This window comes from Electrophorus electricus, chromosome 6, assembly GCF_013358815.1.
Source record: "Electrophorus electricus isolate fEleEle1 chromosome 6, fEleEle1.pri, whole genome shotgun sequence".
NCBI classification, from domain to species: domain Eukaryota; kingdom Metazoa; phylum Chordata; class Actinopteri; order Gymnotiformes; family Gymnotidae; genus Electrophorus; species Electrophorus electricus.
The window spans coordinates 15,063,854-15,081,556 of NC_049540.1; the positions used below are offsets into that span (position 1 = coordinate 15,063,854).

Here is a 17,703-nt window from a genome sequence, read left to right on the forward strand (position 1 = left end):
CTGAGCTCATATCTGCACCAGAAGGGTTTAGGCCTCCTTATAGTGCAGAGTTGGTGCTGATTAAACCAGTTAGTGACCTGTTGGCTTCTGAACAGGGCTGTCTCTCTTTGCTTATATTGCTTGATCCCAGTGCAGCATTTAATACTATAGATCACATTTGACTAGATCAACTCAAAAATGTTGTAAGGATTAAGGGATTTCCTGGTTTAAATCTTACTTAGCTGATCGTTACCAGTTTGTGAACATAAAGGGAGACTTTCAGCATACACCAAGGTTAGTTTTGGTGTCTCATAAGGATATGTAATAGGGGCCTTGGTTTACCCTCTTTATATATACCTATAGGTAAACTTATTCATAAGCACTGTGCTAGTTTCCACTGCTATGTTGACACTCAGTTAAATGCCTTATCCAAACCAGAAGACAAATATCATCTTAATATAACTGAGGAATGCGTCAAGGACATCAGACACTGGATGCTGAGAAACTTAATCTTACTTAATCCTGACAAAACCCAAGTGTTCCTACTGGACCCACAGGCAGACAAAAGTAAGATCTCTGATTATATAACAAACCTTAAATGGTTTCCCAGTTACACCATGTTTAAAGATTAAAGATCTTGGCGTAATGGATCCCAATACATCATTCGAAGCTCATGTAAATAATTCTAGGACAGCCTTTTTCCCTTGCAAAGACTGGAAAAATACTATCCTTGCAGAAAAGCTAGTCCATATTTTATTGTCAATATTGAATTACGGTAATGCCATACTATCTTGGTGGTACCAGTAAATGCATAAACAAGCTCGTTACTACAAAATCTAGCAGCCAGAGTTCTTACTAGAAATTGAACGTTTGAACTCATTACTCCCATCTTAGCTACATTGCACAGCTCTCAGTAAAACTTGACACTAATCATAAGATAGTTCTAATGCCTTACAAAATAATAATGGTCTTGCCACACAGTACCTTAAACTCTTGGTCTATTATGATCTGCCACATCTGGTTTGATCAGAAGGTGCAGGCTGGTACCACTGGTACCTAGAATAAGGAAGTCTATAGGAAAAGGCTCTGCCTTCTGAGGTAAAGCTCCCAAGCTCTGCAATAACCTTCCTGTCAAATGTTCAGGACTCAGACACAATCTTAGTATTTAAAACAATGTATTAAATACTTCTCATCTTAGGTAAACGTGTAGCTCTCAGAGTTCAGGGGTATTGAGGATGGTAAACTGGAAGACAGCAAGTGAGCTGTCTACCTTTTCCGCTGAGGAAGCGCCACTTGTTGGAACAGCTGTCAATCACTCTGGGTGCCTCTGGTAAACACTTGTGAAGTAATCTGATGAGGGGGTGGGTAGGGGTGCTAAAACCTTGGTACTCATTGGTGTGAACATGCATCACTCAAAGAAAATAGCTGTTTTTGGCCTAACACCAACCACAGAATCTAAACAGGGCTTTAGGTTTCTATTCATGAACACTGTTATGTGACTTACGTGCACTGTGCGGTAACCAAAGGCTTGCATATTTTGGTGTTAGGTTATGAAGGAAATGAACACTTGTTTTTGTACAGATGTGAGCAAGCAAATAAAGAACTTTAACATTCTGTATACTGTTTAAATGTGTCACACAGTTGCTCTGACAGTAACTTTTTTCTATGTTTTCTATGACAAACTCTGAATCTTATACCGGAAGCATTTTTAAAAAGGCCATTTAAAGGGAGAGGCGTGATTGATGTGTAAACAGAGGAAAAACTGAATTCAGTGTGGGATTTCTAACAAATGGCTGCATGTAGACAGCTGAAAAGTGGCATGCAGGTAGTATGCGTGGTATACAAGTAGTATAGTGGTATGCAAGAAATTTTACATGGATGGACTGTATTTTAAGACTATCCCATGCTATCAAGTGATTCATTTTAGTATGCTAGAATGGGCCTGTGAGGGACCACGGGTGCAGAATCAGGTTTCAGTTACACAGGTTTCAGTTATACTTGTTGTTGTTTGTGCTTACTTAACAGGTGAACATCATAAACTGGCAACTTAATGTACATGCATGTAAAAAAAAAAATTAAAATCACTTAAAGCTTTTGCTATATGTGTAAATATCTACATAAACATTTAGAATTTTAAAAATAAAAAATACAAAGCAATTATAAAAGCAAGTTAAAAACATCTATCTAAAATGTACTCTGTCAATACCAAATTACTTATTAAAAGCTGTCAATGAGGGCTTACAGGTTTAGTTCAATATTAGTGTAAACAAGATTAGTGTTACAAATCTTGGTGCAAAAATCTTTTAAATAAAATTCAAATGCTGTCTAAACACAGATCTTGAAGACAGAACAGGAGAGAGAGGTACTTTGAGGGAGAGGACGTTTAACACTGAAGGGCAAAGCCGCTTACCATGTATTCAGAAGGAGCAATGAACTCAATAGTGGCATTCTGGACCTCTGGCCTTTTGTGTGGCTCTCCATATGATCTGCTGACAGGATTGTACATGAACTCCTCAGGAACTAGAACAAAGCAAAACGCATAGTGATCCAGTAGTTAAACAAATCCTCTGCATTATTTAATCCTATATAGGCAAACACACTTAATTTAAACATTAAAACTTACTTTAACCTTTAAATCTTTCTTACCATCATTGACTCGATAACATAAGTTGCACTTCCATCTTCTCTGATCCAGGAAGGACACAAATGGGTTAATATAAGTCCTACAGGAACGACAGCGCACTATACTGCTGGATGTGACCACAGGTAGCTGCTGTAGAGAGACAAGTAAAAATGTCAATGTAAAGGACTTTGCAATGCATGTAATATACAATTTAACCTGTGTGCGCACACCTCAAATTTTTAAATGATTTGTACTTCTACACTAAGATTAGTTATCTGAAACTGTATATATAGAAAAATGATAGAGCATTCAGAATTCAAATTGAAGCAGACACTTGGCCAAGACAGTTATTCACATTTAAACCCCCCCCCCCCCATCATTTAGGACCCATTTGAGCTCATTTAATACAGAAGGAAATGTCAAAAAAAAAAAGAAAAAAAAAAGAAGAACCTTTTATTTGGGGGGTTTATAATGTGTATTTGAATGCTGGAGATAAAATTTCAGTCATGCTCTACAATATCACCAGGATCTTGTCAGATAAAATGAACAATTTTGAGCATGAGAGTAAAAGAAAATGATACATGAAAAGGAGCTATACAGTGTTTTCCACTAGGTGTCCAAGACATCTCCAAAATGCCCAAAAATGTCTCCAAATGCCAAAACGTCATCAGTCATTATACATCAAAAATATGCAAGATTTTTTTTGCTATCACAACAATGTTTACTAAATGGAAATATAAGCTTTAGTGTTAATAGCTTCATTGCTAAAAGGCTAAATGATAATAACTTTTGCTATTAGCTTTGATGCAAATAGGCTAAAAGGCAAATAAAGTCTATAACTTAACCAAAACAACTCCACATAAACTTCAGCTAAAGTAAACCTCTTCCTTTCCATTAAGTCCAAAAGAACTGTCCAGTCAAATTATCCACTGAAAATATCAATGACTGCTTCAGTTCCACCAAACAGTGTCTCAGGCATGTGCTACAGCTTATCTGGCTAGAGCGCACCAGCAGTGTATTATGTGCATTGCCCTCCCTCATAGGTGACCATACAAGGCAAGTGAGCTATCTACCTTTTCAAGTGTCACTTGTTAAAACAACTGCCAAGCACTCTGGGTGCATCTGGTAAACACTTGTGAAGTAATTTGATGGGGGGGCTAACATCTTGGTATTCATAGGTGTGAACGAGCATCACTCAAAGGTTCATGGCCGAACAGCAACCACAAAATCTAAGAGAGGAGGATTTCAGCTTTCTTTTCAGGAATACTGCTGTTTCATACATTGTGTGGTAACTAAAGTCTCAGATATAATGTGTTAGATGACAAAGGAAATTAATTTGTTTTTTTGTACAAAGACGTGAGCAAGCAAACAGGACTTTGCTCATTTACATTTACAGCATTTACCTGACGCTTTTATCCAAAGCGACTTACAATTATGACTGAGTACAACGAGCAATTGAGGGTTAAGAGCCTTGCTCAGGGGCCCAACAGTGGCAACCTCGCAGTGGTGGGGACTGAACCCACAAGCTTCCGGTTACAAGTCAAGTACCTTTAGTTGCTTTGATTTATGGTGAATGGAAATTATAGTAATCTAGGTATAATAAATACATGAACTGCTTTTTCCAGGTCTTGTAAAGCAAGGATTGATTGAACAGTTTGAGTTGAAAAATGCTAGTCTTGACAACATAAGGAACAAAATGACATTAAGATTTATGATTCATGGAGTTATATACTGAGAATGCTCCTGGATGATTTAATAGCCTAGCAGTGTGATTGGTATAATCAAAAGGAATGTTTTTTCTTATTTTAGTTGGAAAAAGCTATTGACAATACATCTTGTCCTCAAGTCACTCATTAAGGAACTTCAGAGAGCAAATATTGTTGGGCTTTAATGGGAGATCAAGTTGTGTTAGCAGAAATAACATTTTACACTTCCCCATTTTTCTTCCACACCATCCAGAGGAACCATATACAATGCGAAAGGATAGGCCCTAATGTTGCATCTTGGGGGATTCCATAGCCAGTAGTGGCCATAGATGAAAAATAATTTCCAACATTAACAGAAAAGGTTCTCCCTCAGAAATAAGGCTTGTACTATTTTTAGAATAGTAGCCCAACCATGTGCTTACAGCATTTAATAATAATGAATCAAAAGCAGCACTGAGATCTAATACGATAAGACATAGTTACCGCAGTCAAAAGACAGTTACCACAGTCAAAAGCAAATAAAAATATCATATCATAAACCTCCTACTGCACCCACTCCATCTAGAACAACCTGGCATAATCAAATAAATCACTTGATAGCATTGAATATTCTTAAAATACAGAACATCTATCAATAAAACCTATCTATAAAATTTTGTCTATGTGCAACTGTTTGCCAAAAATCCCACGCTGAATACACTGTATTTTTTGTTATATTTCTACAACAATTGTGCCTGTCCTTTTAAAACATGCTTCTGGTATAAGAATTTTAGATTTTGTCACAGAAAATTCAACTAGCACATTATTCATATACCAGTGTTCCTGACAGACAGCCAACGCCCTCCTCGTTTAGATTCCGTGGTTGCGGTTGGGCCATAAAGAGCTATTTTCTTTGAGTGATGCTCGTTCACACCTATTGAGTACCAAGGTGGTGGGGGGGTGAGGGGGGCTATCAAATTACTTCACAGAGGATTTCAAGGTACAATCGGCATAATTGGAAGCTGTTTCAACAAATAGAGGAAGCTTAGACAAAAACAGATACCTCTCATTTGTTTACCCACTGTGTCAGCTACAGCCATGTGCACACCAAAACATCATCTGTGCATTGTAATCAGTTGAAGTGTAGCGTGACAAAACTGATGCAGTCATGGATATTGCTTTTAGTGAATAATTTGATCGCAAACACTACTGGACATCATGGAAAGGAAGAGACTTATTTCAGCTAAAGTTTATGTGGAATGTTTGCTTACAGTTAATTGGAATTCTTGACTTACTGAGAGATCTTTAAATGGGTGCAACAGCAATCCAAGAGGCAGTCTGGCTTTGTTTAACAGTGACTGTGTTTGGGGGATGCTGGTAAGTGTACATCGGAAGACCCTGCAGGGATAAAGAGATAAAAGGTAAATGAACAAGTATAAAGATCTATTACAAAAACAAATAAACCAACACAAAATAAATAAATAAATAAATAAATAAATAAAATACAGCATAGCCATTATGTTTTCAAGTTCTATTACTTCATTTTTCTTGCAATATCAAAGAACACAGCTAAATATTTAAAATTCTTACTTAATTAATTATTGCTAAGTATTGGATACATTTGTTAGCACATTCTACTACATCAATTCTGACATAAGTATGCACTCACTCTGGGTTGCAGTTGAGTTTCTGCAGGTCCTGAGGCAAGCAAGGTGTTGGGGCAGGAATAGGTCCAGGGGGCAATAGGTTACGTTCCTGCAATAGGTTGACCACTCTTAGAGCCTCAGGAGCCTGAGCCTGTAGGCTTAATGCAGCCAAGGATGAACTTAACTGGGCTGGACCTATAGGAGGCTAGACAAATTACATGAAAAATGCAGGAAACTTCATTTTTGCCATGCATACTGGTTTTGATCTTATCAAGCATCCTTAAAATCACATATTCACGTTCAAAATCTTATAGCCTTATTAAATACTATTTTAAACATTTAAAAAATGTTTTAGCTACTATTAGTCCAGCAGTTTATTCTATAAGAAACTTTTCATTGTCTTCAGGTTGCATTCCCACATATTTTAAATATGCTATTATCCAGCCCTTAGTGAAAAATCCAAAACCTGTACCTAAACTTACTTTTTTAATCAGATTTTGGAGAAGCATAGGAGTAGTTGTTCCATTCTGGTTTCTGAAAATGACAATCTACTAAGACTGCACTGTTGAGTCTCAAACTATATTTCTATGTCTCTTGATAAGAGGAATTGTTCCATATTAGTATTACTTGATTTTGACACAGTAGATCATAATACTGCAATTAAGTGACTGAGACTGATTGGGTATATGTGGTACAGCATTAGATTGGTTAAGATCATCTCTTTGGCAGAAGTTTTACTGTGTTTATTGGAGATTTTATTTCTGCATCCTTCCCATTGTGCTGTGGTGTTCCGCAGGGTACAGTGCTTGGGCCTAAGCCTTTTTCTTTATATTTACTATCTTTGGGATAGATTATTAGAAGTTTTAATATTGCATTTGATTTATTTGCTGATGATATCCAACTTTATTTTAAACCTCATTTAAACCTCAGGAGTTGCAAAGGTTAACTGAGCTTTTATAGTGTTTGGAACCTACTACGATATGGATAGCGGATAGGTTTTTGCAGCTTAATGCTGATGAGACATATTGATTGTTGCTACAGACAAGGTTGATCTATTGCTTAAACAAAGTCATGGTTTCTGTTGTTCACCCTACTCTATGTAATTTAGGTGTTCTACTGATCAGTTTTTGTCTTTTGATACAGATATAAAACACTTGACTAGATATTGCTTTTTTCATTAATGCAGTATTAGCAAGTTGAGTTCTATAGTCTATAAAGTAGAAATATTGATACATATTTCTTCTGTCCCTGATGCTCTTCTCATAATGCCCCTTTTTAAATCACTTAATATATCCACTCTGAATCATGTGCAAGCGATTCAGAAAGCAGCAGCAAGAATACTTTAATAAAATCTCTTCACTGGTTTCTAGATTATTATAAGATTAAATATAAGACTCTTACAATTACCTTTAGAGCTTCCCATGGCCAGGCTCCTGCTTGTGTGCCTGACCATCACTATATACCCACCTCACATCTGGTGATCTAGGTCTTTTACATGTTCCCAGTACTTGTTTAAAGACTCAAGATCATCAAGCATTTGGGGTCATTTCTCCTACATTATGGACACCTTGCCTGTATCTGTGAGGTTTGCAGTTTCTGCTGATTACTTTAAAGAACAGTTGAAAACACATATTAAATAGGCATCTGAGTAAACATAGTGCCCCGCATCTGTATTCTATGTCCTTGTGCTCTTTGTAATTATTCTATTTTTGGTTTTAAATGTTTTTAACTTTGATTTGTCTTATTGTTGTTAACATGTCTATGAACTCACTCTGTAAAGCACTTTGTGACTTTTGTCCAGAACAAGTGCTATACTGTTAAATATTTTTCTTATTTACTTAGCCATGCAGCCAAGAATGCTTTCACGGTTCAAGAGCTCAGAGAAAATTTGAAATAAATAACATTTTTAGTTATGCACCTGCTGGTATTGCTGAGATGGCAAGGAGTAAGGCTGTGGTGGAAGGAGCACAGGAGAAGGTTTAGGCACTCCTAGCATGCTCTGATAACCAGGTGGCAGTGACTGGTATACAGTGCCATCAGCCTTGCTCATCTGTCCTGGCAGAAGAGGGTATGCAGCAGCTGTTCCAGACAGAATCAGAGAGAGTCAGCCAATGTCTCAAGATGATCAGAAGTGTTACATGGTAGAATTGCATCACCTTTTGCAGTGAAATACTTTGCTGCTAAAGAACAATGATTCCTGACGATAAATGATTTCAATGATGACAAATTCCACATACAAGTGCCAAAATCTTGAGGAAACACTTCATAAAAAAAATTGAGGCTGATCTAGTCATAAAAAGGGAGAAACTACATTAATGACCCTGATTTTGCAATGGGATGTCAAATAATCTAATGTAGGTGTGATGATCACTGTATGGCCTAAAGTATGTAGACACCTGTAGTGATCTAGTTGGAACATTATGAACCCAGGAGGATAATGTTTACGCCGGATATGTTGGTGGTTGAGTGACATTTAAAATGAGTAATCTTTCCAGTCATAAAAAGGATATTTTTCTGCACTCAAAACACCCCCTAAGGTATGCAGTAATATGTCACAACTACAACACAATATACAAAAGAACCCACAAGTATAGAGTAAACAAACATAAAAATAACAAATCAATTTACACTCAACTGTGGGCAAACTAAATACAGTGAAGGAATACAACAACTGCAAACATCATCCACTTCTTTAAATATTTACCCCCCCCCCCCAAGTGTTAGATGGGTACCATTTCCCTTAATAGTAACATATCAAATCCATAAAAGCAGTAGCGGTTAACTTATAAACCACCTTCACAATATGCAAACTTTGTATGCAACTACAGCACCATGTAACTATATACTCAAAATATAGCATGTCAAACACACAGACTCCATTAGGCTTATATGTACATCACTTAAGTGCACATAACTAACCCACCTGTTACTGGTTCAGTGTGTATCAGTTTTCTGATTTCTGGTTAAATTCAAGACATTAATGCAACTAGTCTGTGCAACACAAAAATCAGTAAAACGAACTTTTTCAAGCACTAAATGCAAGCAGCTTGTAGAAACAAATTTTTCTATCAGCTTATGCAAGTATAAAAGTTAGGGTTATTAAGTTCAGCTGACTAGAACAGAGAAACATTATCAATTTTATTAATGTCATGCACATTCCACATCAGTCCAGGTCTTCATATAGTTATCCATCTTGATTATTGTTCTGTTTGTTTTACATTTTCTCTGTTGAGCTTTAGATGTGCTTCCCATTTGACACATTAAAGCATGAATCTGTACTCACTGAGGACATGCACTTTCTAGATTTAACACTATAGACATTTAAGTACTAACCAGATGCTTAAATGTCTAGAGTTGGAACTACTGAGCTGGCTTTACTAAGATAATATTTACTTTTATTTATTTATTTAGACACACTTACTGTGCAGCTATACATGATCTGTTAAAATACAAATCAGCCGGATTCATAAGGGGCTGATGGCCTACTGTTCACTTAAAACAAAAGGGACATTATCTTTTCATCACCTGAAAGATGACTTTGGCTAAAATAACCAATGTTTTTTCAGATATCTAGAACTTCTCTACTTCGCAGAGACCAAAGATCCTGGCTCTTGGTAAGAAGAGAACCCTATAATTCTTTGTGTAGCACAGGTCTATTCTAAGGGCATTAATAGAATAGTCTCATTACTTTATCTAGGAATGAATTTAAAAAAATCTGATTAACTGAATAAGTCAGGGACGCCTGGGGAAAAAACTTAACATCCTGGTGGAGTATGTGGAAATCTATGACCACAAGTATAATGTGGCATGAATTCCACTGAACAAACTTAATCAGATTTTATTTTTATTAGACCAAGTTAAATCAGTGCAGTTAGGTATTCCCCAACCTTGTTGGAGACATTGTGGTTCATCAGCATGCGACAGACAAGTATTGCAAAAATTTTATTTTACTTGGAGCAGGCTGTGACTTATATTAATAATACACTGCATGTTTTGGATATCCCCAAGACCTGTTCAGTTGTGTATATAGACACACTAGACACTCTGGTAGGAGAGGATAGATGCACGTTGAAGGTGTTTCTAGCAGCCAGCAATGGGAAGTGGGAAGAGATTGTTCATGAAATATATGAAATGGAAAACCTCACATTTACTTAAAAAAAAAAAAAATAAAATTATATATATATATATATATATATATATATATATAGTTTTATTTTTTTACATTTTATTAAAGACCTGGGGAAATGGCTAACTTGTACCACTATTCACCCTCGGGAATCAATATAGTGGGATGGTGCAAGGTCATTATACCAAGTTGGATTAATCAACACTAATTTGTTGTAAACTATATAACAATCGGGAGCCATGTACTTGTTCTTGAAAATCAATTTAAAAAAGTTTGAAAAATACTAAATCAGAATCTTTTTGACAGTAGCTCAATATTACAACTGACATGGCATAGCCCTGCTTCATTTAAACACACTGCACCAAACTGTCCTACAATAATCTAGTTAATTAAGCAATCATACATGTATAATTTATAAGTTATTACAACTTTGCACAATGCAGAGCAGCCTACACACAATGTAAAATGTTCCAATGTAATTTTGAAAAAACACTAACAATTTCACCAACTGGCCAATGGTGACTAAAATGTTTTAGAATACATTATGTAGATTACATGAAAGTTAAACCAATTGAAAATAAATTAACTGGAAATTAAAGAATGTTTGCTCTCTACCTGGCATGGTGAGGTTATTTCCAGAGGCAGATGTTGGTGAGTGTCCTGGAGACTGAGATGCACTATGGAAGGAAGATGGTGTGGCAGTTCCCATTCTATAAACTTGACTTGGGCCAGGGCTTGGAACAGGGCACAGTTGAATGCCACTTGAAGGAGCTTCTATTTGAGGATGTCCCCTATACTGCCAGCTTGTAGGTTGTTGAGGATGCTGGTAGTAACTGTTAGATACTGGGAGGGTTGTGGGGCTCTGTGAAGGTGGTGACATGGACATCCTGTGGTTATTTGGGTCAGGCTGAGAGGGTTGCATGGGCCGCAAAGGTCCCACAGGTGGCATAACAGGCAAGGATGAACCAGAGGGGTTTTGGTACATGCTCACTTCAGTGGCTTGCTGGTAGGGCCTAGAGGGATTTGTGCCAGATGTCAATGGAGCTTTGGACTGTGCTATAGTAGGACAGCCTGCCTGGCCTTCCATGAAATCTTGAGTTGTGGGCTGAAGTGCAATAGGACTCAGTAAAGGACCTGGGGATTACAATGAAAAAGGCTAAGCATTCGACAAACCATCAAGCATGAAACCAAACAGCAGTTTCTATAGCACTTTTTAAAAAATGACCACACATAGCTCAGCCATCATCTTAGTCTGTACAAAACCATAGCCTATATTTTAAATAAACAGCCAAAAAGTCTAACAAAATCTGCAAATAAGAACAAAAAAAGAAGTCATTCTTTGTAATAAGAGATTACATGAAAATAATATTTGGAGATTTTTGGAAACACCACAACACAATCCCCTGCCCAAAATAACAGTTAATATGACTTTATTGTTTTTGTTTAACTATGTACAAGTATTATACTGGAACTACCTAATCTTCAACTTAAGTCTAATTTTGTACATACACACGTTCTAGGAGGTCTTTCATCCTGCAAGACAATGTGCTACATAAACTGGATTACCAGTTTTGCAAATGTTATTGCTTACGTTTGAAATGTCATTTCCATCCTTTATGCCAAAAACCTCAAGATGATGCACATTAACACATACGATATGTAAACTGCATGGTGGCCTTGTGCATGTAAAGAAACAAATGCAACCCTATATTTACTCTTAGCAGTTTAGTTAGAACATCAGATGATGCAGTACAATGTAACATTTTGCCATCAATGTTAGGAAAACCTCCAAATTAGTCCCATTTGCCTCTATTAGCGTTCAAACCTTTCCATTTATTCAAGCATAAAAATTATTTTTAGAATATTGGTATTTGCTTTCACTGTTTAATTTACTTTTTTAAAGCACATTTTCAAAATTCACATGAATAGGTAAATGAAATGAAAACCTCACAATAGAGTGCCAAAATAGTCAAAGTCAAATTTATTTATATGCAATGCTTTTCACAGCAGTTATTGTCACAAAACAGCTTTACAGATGTTCGAGTCTATGTCCCCAATGAGCCAAAGGCAACAGTGGAAAGAAAGCAAAACATTTAAGAGATTAAGGAAGGAACCTTAAGAGGAAACAAGACTCAAGGGAGCTCATCCTCCTCTGTCTGACAACAAATACCACAACAAGAACAATATAAGCAATAAGAACAAGTAATCAATAAATTTACATTTAGCTAATGCTTTTTATACAAAGTGACTTTTATGAGTGAATACAACTTGAGCAATTGAGGGTTAAGGGCCTTGCTCAGGGACCCAAAAGTGGCAACTTGGCAGTGGTGGGACTTGAACTAGCAATCTTCCAATTACTACTCAAGCACCATAACCACTCAGCTACCACTGCCCTGAAAGAGGTGTACTCTGGGTTTGTAAAGGTCCTAGACTGGGTCTGATGAGTAAGCATGTCCAAAATGACACATGAACACCTGCCCACTCATTGTAGAGCCTTCTTAATATCCTGGGAGAGGAGGGAACCAGGGCAGTGAAGAAGTGGATGGGTGGGGTGTAGGTGGGAGGAGATACAGCAAGGGAAGAGTTCGGGGGGGGGGAGGGGGGGGGAGCCACAACAGCTGAGATGGGTCAAAGCTCAGCAACATCATTACACCAAGAGTAGATGTGCCTTGGCAGGAAGAGAGGACAGATTATTAGACATTGTCATATACTAATCTGTGTAAAATAGAGGTATATAAATGTGCAAGAGTGGATTCAGATCTAGCTATGCCAAAAGGTAACAACTCTGGAACATTAGCACTCCGCCAAACTTAGAGAAACGTGCTCCCCCATAAAAAGTGAAGTGACAGCATCACCACCATGCATGGGGTATAGCATTAGTCCTTCAAAAGGTACTATACAATTTAAATACTTTCTTTTATACTTTTTTCAATGACTATTCAATTAATTACCATGAATTTATTTCAGAACTGGAGATACACATTCTACAAAATAAAGCCAATAATATATCATTGTAAATGTTATTTTTAAATGTCATTTTTATGTGAATTAAGTAAAGAATGTAAAAGCAAATGTTAATGTAAACGATTGTACAAAAGTAAGCAGAAACTAAAATAACTAATTACACAAAGGAGAAACGGTTGATATATGGATTTTCATAGGAAGGCTGACACTCCATAAAATACATATTCATCAGTTCTATGGCTCATGTTGATCTCTGGGTAAGTAGTAAATATACTGTTCTATGTAACAACAGAGACACTGGAATTATATTATGCAAGGTGCACCGTATCGTCAGGGAGCAGCAACACAATGCTGGTGCATTCATGGACAAGCCACAGCTTGGCTATTTTGATGTCTCTTCACCCATTTGCCCCACTGTGAGGGATGTGATGGCGGAATTGAAGACTTGAAAAAGCTGTACTTCCAAATTCTAAATTTCTCCAATACTTCCTAAAGTCTGGATGTACACCTCTATCACTAAAATTATAGCAGATGATGGAAGAAGAGTAGCTAAACATGTTGAATTCAGCATATTGCAAGAGGATGGAATCAGCCATTAGCAAAGATATAAAATTCTACTTACTTTTTTAATTAGTTCATTGGATGTTTTGTTGAAACTTGGATTGCAGTCGGTTGAATGTTTCTTCTGTTTATTGGATAACTGATTTGTCAGATGGCTGGAGTACATCTGCACAAAGCGCTCCAAAAATATGATGAAAATGTCTGCCTTGTAGATTTAATTGATTTAAGAACTGTATGTGGCTATGACTAAAACAAACTAAACAGTATCAATTAGCATTCATGGGAAATTCCAAAAAGAAGCATTGAACACTTCTATGCCTATATTAAGTGCAATTTGTGTCAACAATAAATTGCATGCATTAAGTGCTTGCATCTCTTGTTTATGCACATTTCAGCAAAGGGTATATAGTCACTCATACAGAAACACCCTAGTGTTTCCTTTCCAAGGTGTAGACCACACACTAAGAGACAACTAACTGACACTCTCATAAATACACAAACTATTAAATTGTAAGATGTGGAAATAGCAAATAACAACCCTTCTACTAAACAGTATTAAGGGTATTTATTATTGTACTACTTGTATTTCATTTCCAAAGTTGTGCAGATATTTATCATTCCTCAATCCACCGTGTCACCCCTGTACCAGGAATATGTATCATAGGGGGCATTACCACCCACAGTCCACTGACCGCCCACAGGGGCTTAATGATCATGTCCGACAGTGCCTGGAAAGAATTGTACATGCAAACAGAAAAGTGACTCTGGCAGAAACTACATCTATATTCAATGCAGGAGGCTCCACATGCATATCTGCAAGTCAGTGCAGCTTTCTTTAGCTTCCATTGGATATGGGAGCAGAAGACCCACCAGAGTGCCTCTGTTAACACCAAAACACCAGTGACCGTGCCGCACATGGGCTTGTGAGGTTGGTAACTGGACCCTAGAGGACTGCCAACATATGCCGTTGTCTCATGAGTCATGGTTGTTTCAGGCTGATGATAGGGTTCCTGTGTGGTGCAAACCCCATGAAGCCATGGATCCCAGTGGTTAACGAAGGCATTATGCAGGCTGGTGGTGGTTCCATACTGGTGTGGGGTGTGTTTTTCTTGCATGGGGTGGGTTCACTAGTCTGCATAAACATGTTATTGACTGGTACCTGCTACTTTTTGATACTTCATTTGCAACCATGGACTTCATCTACCCCCACAATGATGGTATATTGTAATCAGGCCCAGGTTGTCAGAATTGCTTTAAGCTGCATTCTGAAGAGTTCCAACAAATGGTGTGGCCTATACATTCCCCTGACATGAGTCCAATCATGCTTTCATGGGATGTGGTGGAGAGGTCCATTCACACCCAAGGTCCTGCACCTACAAATACCACAAAGCTGTGGGTGGCTATCCAGAAAGCATGGCTCAACATCCCTCCAGACATCTTCTCTCCACTTGTGGAATCAATGCCATGTCGAGCTGCTTCACTTCACTGGGCTTGAGGGGGTTCTACATAATACTAGTTCCTGTCCCATGACTTTTTGCATGTCAGTGTAACTTTAATTCACATACTGACAAAAGGTTTTTGATACGTCTAAAATAAAAAGAGCGTTGCCTTGAGAACAACTGATTCTGGAGTCAACTGAGTCTGGAGTCATCTTTTATCTATATTCTTATCTCTAGGAGAGGTAACGTAACCCAATCATTATTACTTCCCTTATCTTTTACTGCCCCTCCCACTCTGACGGTGCCTACCTGATGACCTCTGAATAGCATGCGAAGTAGAGGGTTCTTAAAGGCTTATTATGAATTAATTGAGTGGGCTGGGACCTATGGGAATCTCCAATGGTTTTTCAAAGGATATGTGACATCTCATTGTGTGTACAATTACATTTATTTTTCTTTGGTGAGGTGGATGTAATCACAAAACTGCTTTACGAAGTTTTTGTTAAAAATGCCAGAACCTAAATGAATATTATGAAAAAAATATTACTACATTTTTATTTTTAAGAGAACTATGCCATGTTTCTTCTTCTATGGAAAACTCACGCCACATAAGAAATGACTCCTTCAAGGCAAAATTACCACTGTTATTAGCTCTACCTGTTTAAATACTGACAAGTGCAAGGTGGAAATTAAAATCCATTTGCTAAACTGTTTTTGGGGAATAGGTTTTGACTCAATTTTGCTAAGATTGAACCAAGAGTCAAAAATATTCTACACACATATACAAAAGTAAATAAACAGACAAATCAATTGAAAATGAAAAGGAAAAAGTGATTACAATGTTGATTACATTGTTTATACACTTAATTGCCATATGGAATATAATCTATATAATTAAGCGATTAATTACACTGACACTAAGACGACACAGTACGTTCGTAATATTGGTCTACAAACGTGAAGTACTGAATTCCACATGTACAACCATACGTGCCAAAACCAATCATAGGCTATTTAGATCACAGGTTAAAATGCTTAAACACATTTTGATTTTCTTTACATGATTGCTGAAAATGGCCGCATCACATGAGCTTTAAATCAGAATTAAACTGTTTAAATTTTGTCATTTATACTTCAGGACTGTGTGCCGTGTTTTGCATTTAAAGATCATAAAAACCTTCCAGCTTTTAGTCAAACTTTGTATTTAAGTGCTTCAGTGTCACTGATGAAAAGATGACCACATGAAATTGTCAACAGCAATTTTGAAAAAACGTTAATTGTATGCTTTTGATAATCACAAACATTTTTGACAATCCAACGTTTTGGAAATCCGTCTATTTTTGGCAGCATTATAATATTTGTACTGTAAATTATCTAGGTAGTGGATTTGCAAGCTATTCACCTAGCTAGCTATCTAATTAAAAGTTTAAGTTTAATTTTCAAGACAACTAGCTAGCTAACTAACTGACGAACTTAAATTGCGTCACAGCAAAAAGTTAGCTATACATTTAGCTAGATTCAATCGATTTGCTTCGTTCTCAATAACACCATTTTACCTTACAAGTTATTACACGTTAGCTAGCTATAACCTTAGCCTACCAGGGATTGGGCACAATTCATGAAACACAGATAGCTAGAGCTAAGTACCCTACAGCTATCTTAGCTACAAGTTTCAAGTCTTCCACATGTCTAGCTAACCTAGGTTAGCTATCTGTCCAACGCTACTGGACAAGGCTAACAGGGCCTAGTTACCTCACAAATAATTAAACGACGGTGTGCGAGCTAACTATCTATCTTGCTAAAGCAGTTGGCTAAATAGGTTAGCCGCTAGCTAGATATTATTCACATTATAGGTTTAAAGTTAGTTAACGCTAGCTATCTAGGTTCCCTGAAACCAAACTACAGTAAACAAAATTCAAACTGTAATAAAATGTACATAGAACTAACTATCTTATCCAGCATACAGACATCTATTGATAACTTACCATTAGTATAGGTCCCTCCACCAGTCCCATTCTGAGAGGTGAAACCATCGTTTGACATATTGAAAAGGAAACAGCAAGATGAACTCTGGAGGTGCTTCGTTAAGCGAATAACGTTAGATAACTAGCTAGCTAACTAACCAAGCTGCAGATATCTAGCTAGTTAGCTAGCTAACCTACACAATTTACTACGCAATTTACTACGTTCCAGTTGAAAGAAAACCTCCCTTGATACGGTATTTATTGCCACTGTTCAGAGGTACAGATAAAATTCTTTCACTTAGCTAGCTTAGCAGCTAGCTACTAGAAGATCATGGTTACGGAGTTATTCCTTCTCACACGTAAGGAATCATATATTACGTCTCCTACAACTGTCTGTCAAACATAAAACATGTCTTCGTTCACAGGAAGTTGGAGGAGGAACGTATGCTCCTTAAGCATGCGCAGTGAGTACACGTGGCATTTCCTGTGCTTAAAATTTGCAAGCGTACTGGAAGCAAGCGTATTTATTATTTGTTGAAAAGTTGAAACTCGCACATTTCAAGAACATTTAGTGAACTTAAATTATAATATTTTACTGTAATAAGCACTAGTTTTTAAATCAGATATAGGGAATATGTCGAAAAAGAATTTTTTTTTGCACGGAATTCCTGAAATATATCGAACTCATAACATCATCACTATCTGTACGTGTATTC

At 37.1% G+C, this 17,703-nt stretch overlaps 1 protein-coding gene across 4 annotated transcripts in view; it reads right to left on the reverse strand.

Annotated features, from left to right (window-relative positions):
• The window catches only part of sec24a (SEC24 homolog A, COPII coat complex component), a 58,314-nt gene extending 40,834 nt beyond the window's left edge, over window positions 1-17,480 (reverse strand). The window contains exons 1-8 of one of the 4 annotated variants that reach the window (XM_035526963.1): window positions 17,009-17,480; window positions 11,051-11,193; window positions 10,675-10,921; window positions 7,852-8,012; window positions 5,957-6,138; window positions 5,583-5,685; window positions 2,626-2,752; window positions 2,390-2,499 (exon numbers count right to left, since the gene is read on the reverse strand). In XM_035526963.1, the coding sequence (XP_035382856.1) occupies window positions 2,390-2,499; window positions 2,626-2,752; window positions 5,583-5,685; window positions 5,957-6,138; window positions 7,852-8,012; window positions 10,675-10,921; window positions 11,051-11,193; window positions 17,009-17,066 (1,131 nt within the window). In that variant the 5' untranslated portion in view covers window positions 17,067-17,480. Of the gene's footprint in view, window positions 1-2,389; window positions 2,500-2,625; window positions 2,753-5,582; window positions 5,686-5,956; window positions 6,139-7,851; window positions 8,013-10,674; window positions 11,194-13,645; window positions 13,763-17,008 lie in introns of all 4 variants that reach the window. The other 3 variants (XM_035526962.1, XM_035526961.1, XM_035526960.1) reach the window with 3 other exon arrangements.
• Window positions 17,481-17,703: the final 223 nt, after the last annotated feature.